Source organism: Orycteropus afer, unplaced genomic scaffold, assembly GCF_000298275.1.
Source record: "Orycteropus afer afer isolate SDZICR_OR568_19922 unplaced genomic scaffold, OryAfe1.0 scaffold00263, whole genome shotgun sequence".
In the NCBI taxonomy this organism is placed as follows: domain Eukaryota; kingdom Metazoa; phylum Chordata; class Mammalia; order Tubulidentata; family Orycteropodidae; genus Orycteropus; species Orycteropus afer.
The window spans coordinates 4814455-4827808 of NW_006921850.1; the positions used below are offsets into that span (position 1 = coordinate 4814455).

The 13354-nt window shown below is 34.6% G+C and overlaps 1 protein-coding gene across 1 annotated transcript in view; it reads right to left on the reverse strand.

The window, feature by feature from the left end:
• SEPTIN7 (septin 7) overlaps nt 1-13354 on the reverse strand; it is a 121775-nt gene that overhangs the window by 20209 nt on the left and 88212 nt on the right. The window contains exons 11-12 of the mRNA XM_042782213.1: nt 10388-10513; nt 4710-4730 (exon numbers count right to left, since the gene is read on the reverse strand). Of these exons, the coding sequence (XP_042638147.1) occupies nt 4710-4730; nt 10388-10513 (147 nt within the window). The remainder of the gene's footprint in view (nt 1-4709; nt 4731-10387; nt 10514-13354) is intronic.

Consider the following 13354-nt stretch of genomic DNA (forward strand, 5'->3'; position numbering starts at 1 on the left):
TTTTTTTTTTTTTTTTATTCCTGACAAAAACTCTCAGAAAAATACAAATAGAAGTGAAATTCTTCAACATAATAAAGGACTAATAAGCAAAACCAATAGCCAACATTATTACGAATGGAGAGAGTGAAACCATTCCCCGTGCAAACAGAAACCAGACAAGGATGCCCTTTATTAAAACTCCTATTTAATATTGTACTGGAAGTCGTACCTAGCCATAGCAATTAATGCAAGATAGGAAAATATAAGGAATCAAAATTGGCAAAGAAGTAAAACTGTATTTGCAAATGACATGAACCTACACATAGAAAATCTTAGGGACTCAACAAGAAATCTATTGGAACTAATAGCATTTAACAAAGTGACAGGGTACAAGGTGCAGTATACAAAAATCAGTCGGATTCCTCTACACTAACAATGAGAACTCTGAAAAGGAAACCAGAAAAATCATACCATTTACAATAGCCACCCACCAGATGAAGTACTTGAGAATAAATCCAAGCAGATCTATACAAAGAAAACTACAAAGGATTACTGCAAAAACCAAGAGGCCTATATAAATGGAAGAATATACCATGGTCATGAATAGGAAGACCTAACACTGTGAAAATATCAATACAACCCAAAGCGATCTAAAGATACAATGCAATCTCCATCCAGATTCCATTATCATTCTTTAAAGAGATGGAAAAACTAATCACTAATTTTATATGGAAAGGAAAGAGATCCCAGATAAGCAAAGCACTACTAAAAAAGAACAAAGTAGGAGGTTTCACATTCCCTAATCTCAAAACCTACTATACAGCCACAGTAGTCAGAACAGTCCAGTACTGGTACAGTGACACATATATAAACCAACAGAACAGAATTGAGAACCCAGAAATAAATCCATCCACCTATGGTCAGCTGTATTTGACAGAGGGCTGAAACTAATTAAATAAAGAGATAGTTTCTTTAACATATGGTACTTGCAAAACTGGATATCCATCTGCAGAAATGGAACAAGATCCTTATCTCTCATCATATAAAAAACTAATTCAAAATGGATCAAAGACCTAAATATAAAACCTACAACTATAATCAAAGAAAAAATAGTGGCAAACTTAGGGGTTGTAATACATGGCATGCACACACTTGCTGCTGTTGTTGTTAGGTGCCATCAAGTTGTCTCTGACTCATAATGACCCTAGGTATAGCAGAACGAAACATAGCCCAGTCCTATACCAGCTCCATGATCCTTGCTATACCTGAGCCCATCATTGTAGCCACTGTGTCAATCCATCTTGTTGAGGGCCTTCCCCTTTTTCATTGACCCTCCACTTTACCAAGCATGAAAGATACACACACTAGCAAACATTATTATAAACACACAAGCAGCAGGAGACAAATTAGATGACTGGGACTACTTAAAAATTAAACATTTATGCACATTAAAATATTTTACTAAAAGGAAAAAAGAGAACCTACAGATGTGGAAAAATTTTGAGGCAACAATGTATCAGACAAGGGATTAATCTCTAAAATTAATAAAAAACTGTAAAACCTCAACAACAAAAAGACAAATAATCAAATTAAAAACGGACAGAGCACATGAACAAACACATCACCAAAGAAGTCATTTTGATGGCCATAAAACACATGAAATGCTAGAAATCATTAGCCACCAGAGACATGCAAATCTAAACCACAAGATATCATCTCACCCTAGCATTAACAGCAAAGTCCAAAAAAACCCCAGAAAACAACAATTGCTGGTGAGGGTGTGGAGTGACTGGATCTCTCATGCATTGCTGATGAGACTGTAAAATGGATGGTACCATCACTGTGGAAACAGTATGGTGCTTCTTTAGAAAGCTGGAAGTAAAAATACCATTTGTTCCAGTAATCCCACCACTAGGTATATATCCTAAAGAAATAAAAGCCAAGACAGAAATGGTATGTGCACACTCATGTTCATAGCAGCATTATTCACAACAGCAAAAAGATATAAATAACCTAAGTGCTCATCAACAGATAAGTGGATAAACAAACTATGGTAGGTACACACAAGGGAATATGTAACATTAATGAGTAACAGTGAGTCTGCAAAACACCTCATACATATACATGGATGAACCTAGAGGCCACAATGATGAGTGAAATTAGTCAATCACAAAAAGACAAATATTTTATGAAATCAATACTCTAAATCAAAAAAAAAAAAAAAAGGTTTACACAAAGAAAGAAAAATTCTTTGATGGTTACCAGGGGTAGGAGGGGGAGGAACAGTAAATCACTATCTAGAGGACAGATGTTATTAATATGAGGAAAGGAAAGGCAATTCATAGTAAGAAGAATTCAGCACAAAATGATCAAAGCAAAGGAAGAAACCGGGAGAAGCACAAGAGTTAAAGGCAACAAGTGTGAATACTATTATATACATAATCTTGCAATAACAATAATAATAATCTACTAGTAGATACATTAGGAGCTCTGGTAGCATAGTGCCTAAGGCACTTGACTGCTAGCCAGAAGGCTGGTGGTTCAAATTCACCAGCCACTCCTTGGAAGGAAGATGGGGCAATCTACTTCTGTAGTGATACTGCCTTGGAAACCAAGGAGGGGTCACTATGAGTCGGGTCCGACTCGACGGCATATAACAACAACTACAGCAGATACACTGACAGACAAGTAAACTACAGATCGATGAAGACAAATGGAAGTATTTCCATGAGTATATATAGGTTTGATAGAAGGTATTTCTACACATGAATGTATATGTGCTGCAAATATATCCATGAATGAATTTGAACATGCAGGGGGGAAAGTTAAGAAAACTTCTAAGTCATAACCAAATACCTTGTGGGAATGAGTCACTGGGCCTAGGGGATCAAAAGCAGAATTTCTCGGGATATCAAGGTCAACTGGTATAACAAAGTCCAGAAAGACAATGTTCTACTTCCTACTTTGTTGAGTAGTGACTAGGGTTAAAAGCTTATGAGCTGCCATCTAAGGTGCAACTACTGGTCTCTCCTATCTGGAGCAAAGAAAATCAAAGATACAGAAACAATTAGTCCAAAGTACCAAAGGATCACATGAGCCCCAGAGTCCACGACCCAGAGACCAGAAAAACTAAATGGTGCCCAGTCACCACTGCTAACTACTCTGAAAGGGATCCCAAGAGAAATACCTTGACAGAGTGGGAGAAAAAAATGTGGAACAAAACTCAGAATCATAAAAAGACCAGACTTACTGATCTGACAGAGAGTGTTGGAAACAGAATCTATGGCACTTAGTCACCCTTAGGTCCTGGAATTGAACTCATCCCTGTGGCTCAACATTCAGGCAAACAGACAGGCCTATAAGGTGAACAGCAACACCAGGGAAGTATGCACTTCTTAGAACAATCATGGGAGATCAAAAGGGCAGCATTTGCCCATGGATTAAGCTCAGAAGACGGGGGAGGGGGGATGACGACTCACTGCCATCGATATGAAAGAAGGACGAATTAATATGGGAAAACACAGGGAGAAGTGTGAAGAGTATGGTTACACTGTGAGGATAGCAATGAATGCCATGAAACCAAATGTGTATGAACTGAATGGAAAACAAACTTGCTCTGTAAATTTTCACCCAAACCACAATAAAAAGTTAAAACAAAGAAAAAAATGGAGTCAACTGAAATAGCAAAGTTTCAAGTGTGAATGCTATTATTTGATCACAAGCTAATGAAGTCATCTCTAATAACATATTCCTCATATTTATGTCAGGTGCTTTTAATATAGTGGCCTCAGGCAGTCTGTGAATGCTCTGAGACTACATACCAAGTGTATGCTGTATGTGTGCATTTTTCCAGTGAGAAGGTCCAAAGCTTTTAACAGATATTCAATTTTCCCTTCCATAAAACTTTTAGTACTGCAAAAAAAGGAAATAACCTAATTAACTATTTTTAAATTAAGTCTTGTATAAATAAATGAATGTGTATATTTACTCGAGCATCTTAGATTATTAAAAACATATTGTTGCTAATTGGAAATAGTTCAAGACTGTAAATAAATTGAAAAGATCATAATTCTGACAGAAATGTGATCATTTTAAAGCTAAACATACAGACATACTTTTAATAGCTCTGGTGCCACAATGGTTAATGCTCAGCCGCTATAAATTGGCAGTTCAAGTCCACCCAACAGATCTGTGGGAGAAATATCTGATGATCTACTCCTGTAAAGATTACAGTCTAGAAAAACCTTAAGAGGCAGTTCTACGCTGTCACTCTGAGTTGAAAATCAACTCTATGGCACCTAACAACAACAAAAATAACATTTACAAAATACTGTTTTCACTTTATCCTTGGGAAACCCAAACAAAAGCAAACCCACTGCCATCAAGTTGATTCTGACTCAGAGTGACCCCCACTGGGTTTCCAAGGCTATAAATCTTTACAGAGGTAGATTGCCTCCTCTTCCTCCCACCAAGCAGGTGGTGGGTTTGAAGCACAGACCCTGGGGTTAGGAACCGAATGCCTTACAAGGTGACAGGCAATTCATGTCAACATAATAAATTCACAGTAATCTGCACCTGAAAAGACTTACTATTACTTAAAATAATTTTTGCGAAAAAACAGGACTGTGAAGAGAAAGATTTTTTGAAATTTGCCTTTGAATTCAAAAGCCAAATATTAAAGATCTATAGATACTAAAACTGCTTATATCTGTGGAAAAATGACCACTTACATGACTTTAATTGTGTCAAATCTAAAAGAACAAAAAACACAGAGACTTAGCACATGGAGAATAAAGCACACTAAAGGCAGCAATTGAAAGCTAAATTTATAGATTTCATAATTAAATAATTATGGTGTGCCCTAAAAAAAAGTTTATGGGAAATTTTGTTAGGGCTAGTTAATTTATTTTCTAAATTCTGTTAGTAATCCCTATACTAAATCATTATTAAAATAAATCTATCATGCAAATATCTTCTGAAATCCTGCCCAAATTTCTGAATCTATTAAATATATATACTTTCAAAAGAAATTTATAATATAACATTTGTGATACCTTAAGTTTATCAGTCTTGTGAAAACTACTTGACTCCTGACCAAATAAACTGATATGCAAAATATTACAAGAAAATGCCTATGCATATTTAAAAAGCATTTTTGAAGCTTCTCATCAGCTACAATGATCTTTCAAATATCTCAATTTTGAATTAGAAGCATACATCTACTCTTTTTTATTAAAGGGTAAGTTAGAAAACTATAGCACGAAATTGTGCATGTAACGTAGAAAACACAGAAAAATGATCATTTTTTACTTTTCATCATATTTAGTGTTATTTTTCTTCCAACTAAAACATTTTTTATTAGATGACTGGAAAAACCATTTAATTTATACCACTGTCTACCCACTTTTTACTTGGGAAACTCTTCACTGCATACTTAAATCCTGAAAGCTTATAAAAATGTGTTGGGGAAATTAAGAGCATCCTGCCAAAGAAATTAAAAGGCCTAGGAAAAGAAAACAAGTCTATAACATAATCGGAATATTACACTAAATCTCCAAAGACAAAACTTAGATACTAGCCAAGGTTCTCTTTAAACCCAAATGTTTTTTAAAGAGACTCTATAGGACAGAGGAGCTGCTCCGTAAGTTTTCCAAGCCTATAAATCTTTACAGAAGCAGATTGCCACATCTTTTTCCTACAGAGTGGCTGGAGGGTTTCAACTGCCAACCTTCTGGTAACCAGGCAAGCACTTAGCTCTTGTGCCACCAAGGCTTCTGGGCTCTTACATCTTCTGGAGGCCATCAAGTGACTTACCATCTCATGTGACCTAGTATGATTTTCCTATGGCTGTATCACATAACACACATTTTGAGTATAACAGAAGACAATCACATTTTATATGTGGTCTTTCCTGAAGAACAAATTAAGAAAGTACATTTACATACTTTTGCTCCAATGGTTTGGTAACCAACCACGTATACAGACCTACAACAATTTTCATACAAATTTTTTCGAAGTAATTTCATTTAAACAAATTTCAAACACCAGTAAAAATTTCCAAAAACTGTGAAAGAAAGCAGTGGCTAATGTTTTATTTTGCCAAGTCAGAGTATTAAAACCAAACATAAAACAAACTCCAAGTACTATCATTATATTTTTTTATGAAAGGGCATTTGAACAGAGTAAAAATCATAACTGAACAGATTTAATTTTTTGGAACTTTGGAAATTTCCAAGTATTGGCCTTATTTCTCTTCAGTGAAAAGTCTGTCAGATACCAAAAGAGTTCTGAGGATCTCTTTTGAAAACCTGTCTTTCTAGTCATTTATAGAATCTTACCCCATTACCACATTGCTATTGAGGCACTTCCAACTCATAGCAACTCTATAGGATAGGGTAGAACTCCCCCATAGGGTTTCTAAGACTTTAATTTTTATAGATGCAGACTGCTGTATCTTTCTTACACAGACATACTGGTGGGTTTGAACTGCTGACCTTTTGTTAGCAGCTGATCACTTTAGCCATTGCAACACTAGGGCTCCTTTGCAGGGACTTTGTCTCCTATAAAGAAAGTTTTCCCAAGAATACAAGATGGAGAAGGCTATAGTTATCAGAAAAACAAATTAACTAGCACATGGAAAAGAGATAATAGTAAGGATCTGTCCCAAACTCAAGAGCAAGACATCATGGTCATAATTGGTATGACAGAGAGTGTATCAACTGATAGCTAAAGACAGAAAACAGTTCAGAAAAGAGTTGCCAATAAAACGTGATTTTTACATAAAAGGTACAAGTAAGAACTAGGAAAAAGGAAGCAGGTAAAACTTAAGAAGCAGGTTTAACAAAAAAGGATACTCCTATCTGTCTCTGGGACAACCATCCTTTAAGAGATTAACAATCTATATATGACCACCTCTTCTCCCATTCTTTTAAAATCTCTTCTTGAATCCTCTTTGATCTGAGGCATGATCTCCCTTTCTGTTGCTCCCAACCACTCTTTACACTTCATACAGCAGTGGGCAAGATACACACTCCCTGAGGCTTTAAGAAATTCTTAAAACAGATGACTTGCTATTTTTCTATTATCTGTGCCAAACACAAATAATGTAATTATTCTAGAATCAGTAACATTACTAGAAAGGTTCATCTTTAGACATACAAACCAAATATTTTTATTTTCGACCCATGGTTCAATAGATTCTATCATCCACCCAAAACTGTCTTATAAAATAAAAGATAAACTGATCTGCTTTTACTATTCACTGTTTAACATTAAAATTTTTTAGCTTATATTCTAAAACCAAGGTGCATATTACCATACAAATGTTAATTTAACTATAAATTTTTAAATAGGTGTAGAGAGAGAGAGCGAGTGAGCGAGGGAGCTCTGGTGGCATAGTGGTCAAAGTATCTATAACCAACATGTCAGTGGTTCAAATCTACCAGATGCTCCATGGGAGAATGTAACAATCTGCTTCTGTAAAGATTTATAGCCTTGGAAACTCTATGGAGCAGTTCTACTCTGTCCTAAGGGGTTACTATAAGTTGGCATTAACTCGATGGCAGTAGGTTTGGTTTTTGGTATATGTGTACGTGTGTGTGTGTGTGTATGAAACATGTATGAGGGAAATGAAAAAAAAAAAACATAGCTCTGTTAGTAATCAGTAGGTGAACAAATGATCTTATTATCAATAAGATCAATTATTTCTTTCTCAAACAGTTTGCAGATGGTCTATTTAGAGACGATAAAAAACCAAATTCACTGCCATCGAGTCGATTCCAACTCATAATGACCCCCTTTGGGTTTCCGAGGTGATAAATCTTTATGGAAGTAGATTGCCCAGTCTTTCTTCCACGGAGAATGGAATGGTGGATTTGAACCACCTATCTCTGGTTAGCAGTCAAATGCCTTAGGCACTATGCTACCAGAGCCCCTTACAGACCATCAGTAGCGTAAAAAACCACATTTTCAAAAAGCACCCAAACTAGGGTCTATATTTATACAAAGCATTCCAGGACTTACCTGAACATGGGTAGCCCTAAAGGAATCAATTTCCAGATAATTAACTTCTGTACAAACTCTTGCCAAAGTGATATGCCTTAAAAACATCCCAAGATATAAATAGCCCTTCTCTCACTTTAGAAAAGTCAAACCTATCTCTCCCTCTCACCCATTACTTATCTAAGGTAAACTGTCTCAGGTGTGAAAACCTCCAGATGACAAAAGTCTCCTTCAATAATTCCTCACACCGGCTTTATATATTTAAAGTTATTATTTTCAGTTACTCATGGATGTGTCCTTAGTTGTAAAGAACAGCACCCTTTATCAGCTGAGGCACCATAAACTGCTGACATCAATTTTTTTTTTTTAATTCAGCTGGTATATTTCTGAGATTACTAACATTTTCCAGACACATTAGATAAAAAACAATGGATAAAACTTCCAAGTGACTTATTTCAGATTTGGCATGTATTATTCAACAAGATAGTAAAACTCTCATTTATCAAATCATACCAAATGCTTATTCCACTTACAGCCATTTCTCAACTGGTTTAATCTTTAAAACTGTTTATTTTTCTACTTCCCATTAACCAAACAAAATGATAGCTACAAGGATAATTTGCTTTTTGGAAATATAAACTTTTTTATTTTTTTAAACTGTGCAGGCAAAGTCCTACCATGATTCATCTCATTAAGAGACATATTTTCAATAGAATTCTACTTTTTATGTTTTTACCTGAGTTATAGTTTAACTCAAATAACCCAAAGAGTATTATTTTGTATATGCAGTAGAATTTTTAACAATACTGTGAAGTTTACTATTTTTCTCTGGATTACCTTATTTGCCATGCAGTAGCAGTAATATTCTAACCACTGAAGTGATTCTGACTCCTAGCAACCCTACAGGACAGAACAGAACTGCCCCATTGGGTTTCTAAGGCTGTGAATTTTCATGCAAGCAGACTGCCACATCTTTCTCCCATAGAAAGACTGACGGGTTCAAACCACCATCCTTTGGTTAGCAACCGAATGCACTGATCATTGTGCCATCAGAGTTCCTAATATTCTCACAGCACTACTCTAAAAACTTTGTATTTGAGATATGGGAACAAAGAAACAACTCATTATGCCTAGGACATGAACAAATTTTTTTTTTAAAAAATCAAACACTAAGCTCATTTAGTGAAAAAAATGCACTGTTAATGCATAGCCTTTAACATATTATAAAATTACCAGTAACTTTAATTGATTATATGAACAATATTCACTATGATGGGTCCTTATATTTTTATGCTAAATATTAACTTTTTTCCCCGAGAAAAAGTTTGCTAAAAAGAAATGTTAAAAAGCCTGTCCTGTTTCTTATGCACTGAACTTTATCTCAAATAGCGTCCTTTGTATTTTACATATTTTTTTAAATGGTTAACCTACTAACTGTATCACTTTCCAAAACAGCTATAGAAAACTCCTAGAAGTGTTTTGCAAAGTATGTACTAATGATCACTTCTATCAGAACCCCTACAACTAACTAAATAACTCACTGCCGTCGACCTGGATCCGACTCATAGCGACCCCTCCTTGGGTTTCTGAGGCAGTATCACTATAGAAGTATCGATCGCTCAATCTTCCTTCCAAGGAGTGGTTGGTGGGTTTGAACTGCCAGACTTCTGGTTTGCAGTCAAATGTCTTAGGCACTATGCCACCAGAGCTCCCAGAACCCCTACAGTGCTTATTAAAAATACAAACCTTGAGGTCCATCCCACATTTACTAAAACAGAATCTCTTGCCATTGAACCTACCTTTGCAACAAGCACTCCCAAGACACCCTTGAAAACAGAAAAACCTAAGAAGGTATCTAAAGTTCCTCAAAAAAGCATTATAGCCAGATAAGAAGAAATTCAAAGAAGGAAAAGGTTAGGCTCTATGATCCACCAAAAACCATCAAAAAACACCCAAACTCCAGCTTACTCCCTGGAAAGAGATTTTGGTATTAACTTCGTTTTTGTTTTAAAACAAAAACAAAAACCTATCTATTTATAGTTGTGATGCATTAAGGAGTTGATTTTTTCCAAGGAGTGGCTGGTTGGTTTGAACTGCCAGCCTTCTGGTTAGCAGTTTTAACTACGCCACCAGAGTTTCCTGTTTGATTTTAGATCACACTAAAAGAGAATGTATGATTCTTTCACTTAACGTTAACAAAACAATAAAATAATTTCCTCTAACAATTAAATAGTAAAATATAAACTGCCAAAGCAAAGCTCAACAATATAAATTTCTGCTATTGTACACAAGCAACATTATACAAATTTTCTAAGTAGCCAAGAGCAATCTGAGGAAAATGGAATTTAACATATTTATTTACCACATAATAATACCTTTCTGGAGGGACAAAAATATATATACTTACTTTGTAAGCTGCCCTTTATTCTTGTTGTTATCAACTCCATTATAAGTCACAGCTGCCAGTTTTCTGCTTCTGTAGTTCTCATAGTGTACATTATTAGTGACATCTTTCAAGTCCTGCATGTGCGTTCTGTTATAAAGAAATATGAGTTGCTTCTATTAAAGGAACAAAATTATCAAACTTACAAAGCACAGAAGACAATTCTCACGGAAGATGGTATTTATACTCAAGGCAAAGAAAAATAGAACATGTTAACTTTCTATCAATGGAAATTTAGGTTGGAAACGAGATTTTAAGAGCCAAAGAGGTTACTAAGAATGACTGTTCTACAGAAGAGTATTTTTAATAGTTTATGTCTAAGTTTACTCGAGAAGAAAAAGTAGCTACTTTTGAAGCTAATATAATGTAAGAGAAAAGAAATTGCTTTTCTTTTAGCAATAAAGGTAGCATCTGATTTTTTTACTAAGGAAAAACTTCAGATCACATATCAAGTTGGATTCTAACTGGGGAATTTTAATTTAAATCCTGTTTATTCAGACTGTCTAGTGAATGTGGTATTTTGGTTAAATTTTTGTCCAAAGTTAGCATTTATATCAGATATAAAATTAATGAGAGATAACTGCATCAGGAACATGATTTCATCACTCCTTAATGATGGAGTACAGACAGTAGTCTACACCATTCAATTCTCCCTTGTCTCATCATCCATTCCATTTTGAACTTCCTATAGCTGCCATCTTCCATTTTTCACTTCAGTCACTTTACCAACACTCCCTTCCAGGATTTTTTCATTCTTCTTCATCTCCACAAAATATTTACTATTACTGCACAATCGACCTTCATAAAGTCCTCTCTCCCTCTGTAAACAGAATATGACATTCTATTACTCTGAATTATTTCCTATCATGTGACAATTCCATGCAGTTCTGATAGCTTACTCCCTTCTATTCCTAACTCTGTATTCTTCAAGACTCATCTCCTTTTATACTCTGTCCACTGAGGAACTCACATTCTTATGGCCACAACTATTTTCTGAGTACCCAAGAGTTACATCTAATGCTCTACTACTCTCCAATTCTGTCATGTCTGGCAGCTTCCTACTCCTACCATATCCCATGGTTGAGATGGAATAGCTCCTGTTAATTTGTCACTATCTCTCCAAATTTAAAAGCCCTACCACTTCGGGAGTCTTCTTCCCTGCCTTGAAGCCAAGCCCTCCCAACTTACAACAATTTTCTCCTTGTTTGTCACACATTATTTTTTTTTTTTTTTTAGTACTAGTATATGTTATATGACATATTATCTCTTCAATTATACTGCAAACTACCTGTTATAAGGAATATGTCATTATCTTTCATACTTTTACTACAGAAATAAAATAGGCCCTTTTAGAAAAAAGTTATTAACTAAAAATTGAGACAGATATGATAAACACTGTTGTTCCAAAATTTATTTTTTGGATAAACTACAGTTAATATTTCCTCTACACATAAAATAATAAAAGCTAAAACCTATACCAATATAAAAAAATCTTTTTGTAAATTTAATTATTATATCACATGCCATTACTGCATCATTAAAAAATTCATTAAAGGACCTGAGGAAGAGTGCTTAGTAGTAGAAATACAAGATGTGTTTGCCTTATTATAAAAATAAGGCAAAACTACTCATTAAGTATTAAGCTAGTTTTGTTGTCACCTTAACATTTTTGATAATGGAATATTTTCTTTCACGAAAATCTTCATGATACCCAGGTTCTGAATTTTTAAAAATATAAAAATCTACACTTCATTTAATTTACATATGCCTTACTTTGTCCTTTTAAGATTCAACCTGTTCTTTCACTCTTAAAAAAAAATCTGATAATTAGTAGTAATACAGTTTTCTCCATAATTTCAGACATTTATACTTCTTTCCATTTCCCATTGTGAATTATTTCATAATTTTCTTTTCTCTTCTTTTATTTTCCTACCATTTGATTTCTGTACCTCTCACTGCCACACTCTGGAAATATATGTAACATGTTTTCAACCTTTTCCACTATTCTCCTTGATTTGCTTATCATGGCCAGTTCTCTTAATTAGCTAAATGATACTTCTTTAACTTGGGTTTCTCTTGGAAACAACCACTACTGCTAACATTCACTGCAAAAAAAAATGTCAAAAACTTGAGATTATTATAGACATGTGGTACCTTTGTATATATATTTGATTTTTCCAACTATTTATTAAATAACCTATTTATATGCTTTTTTCTTAAAGTTGAATTATAGTAAATATGTATTTTCTTCATATAAATGTGATATAATAATTAAATTTACAATAAACTGTCTGTAAGCTTTTCATCTTAAAAGTAATATTTTTCCTTTTAATGATGGCTTACATCTTCAAATGTAAACATTCAAATGAAACATTATGGTAAGTAAAGCCATGTACAATAAATAAACATTATAAATAAGTAAGTAAACATTTATGCTTTAGGAAAAAGAGAAACAAATGTGCTGCAATTAATTTAACAAATAAACAAATTTTTCATGAGGTAAAATCACCCAACCATCCTTAAACCCCAGGCAGCTGAATCCAATGTCCTCATTCTAGTCATGAGTAAAAATGTTAAATATGGTCAATCCTAATCTCACAAATAAACACTGTTCAATGATTGCATTATTCTAATCCAAGTTAGTCTTTTTCCATGACTTTTTTTCCTATTTGATTATCTCCATAATATCCCTTCTATTCTGAATTCCTTTAGTATATTTAAGTATCAGTATCACTTGAGCACATACTGCTTATATGTTACATACCTGTGTTGTTGTTGTTAAGTGCCGTTGAGTCGTTTCAGACTCACAGCGACCCCATGCACAGCAGAACAAAACACTGCCCGATCCCGCGCCAGCCCCACAATCCCTGCCATACTTGAGCCCATCATCGCAGCCACCATATCAATCCATCTCGTTGAAGGCCTCCCCCT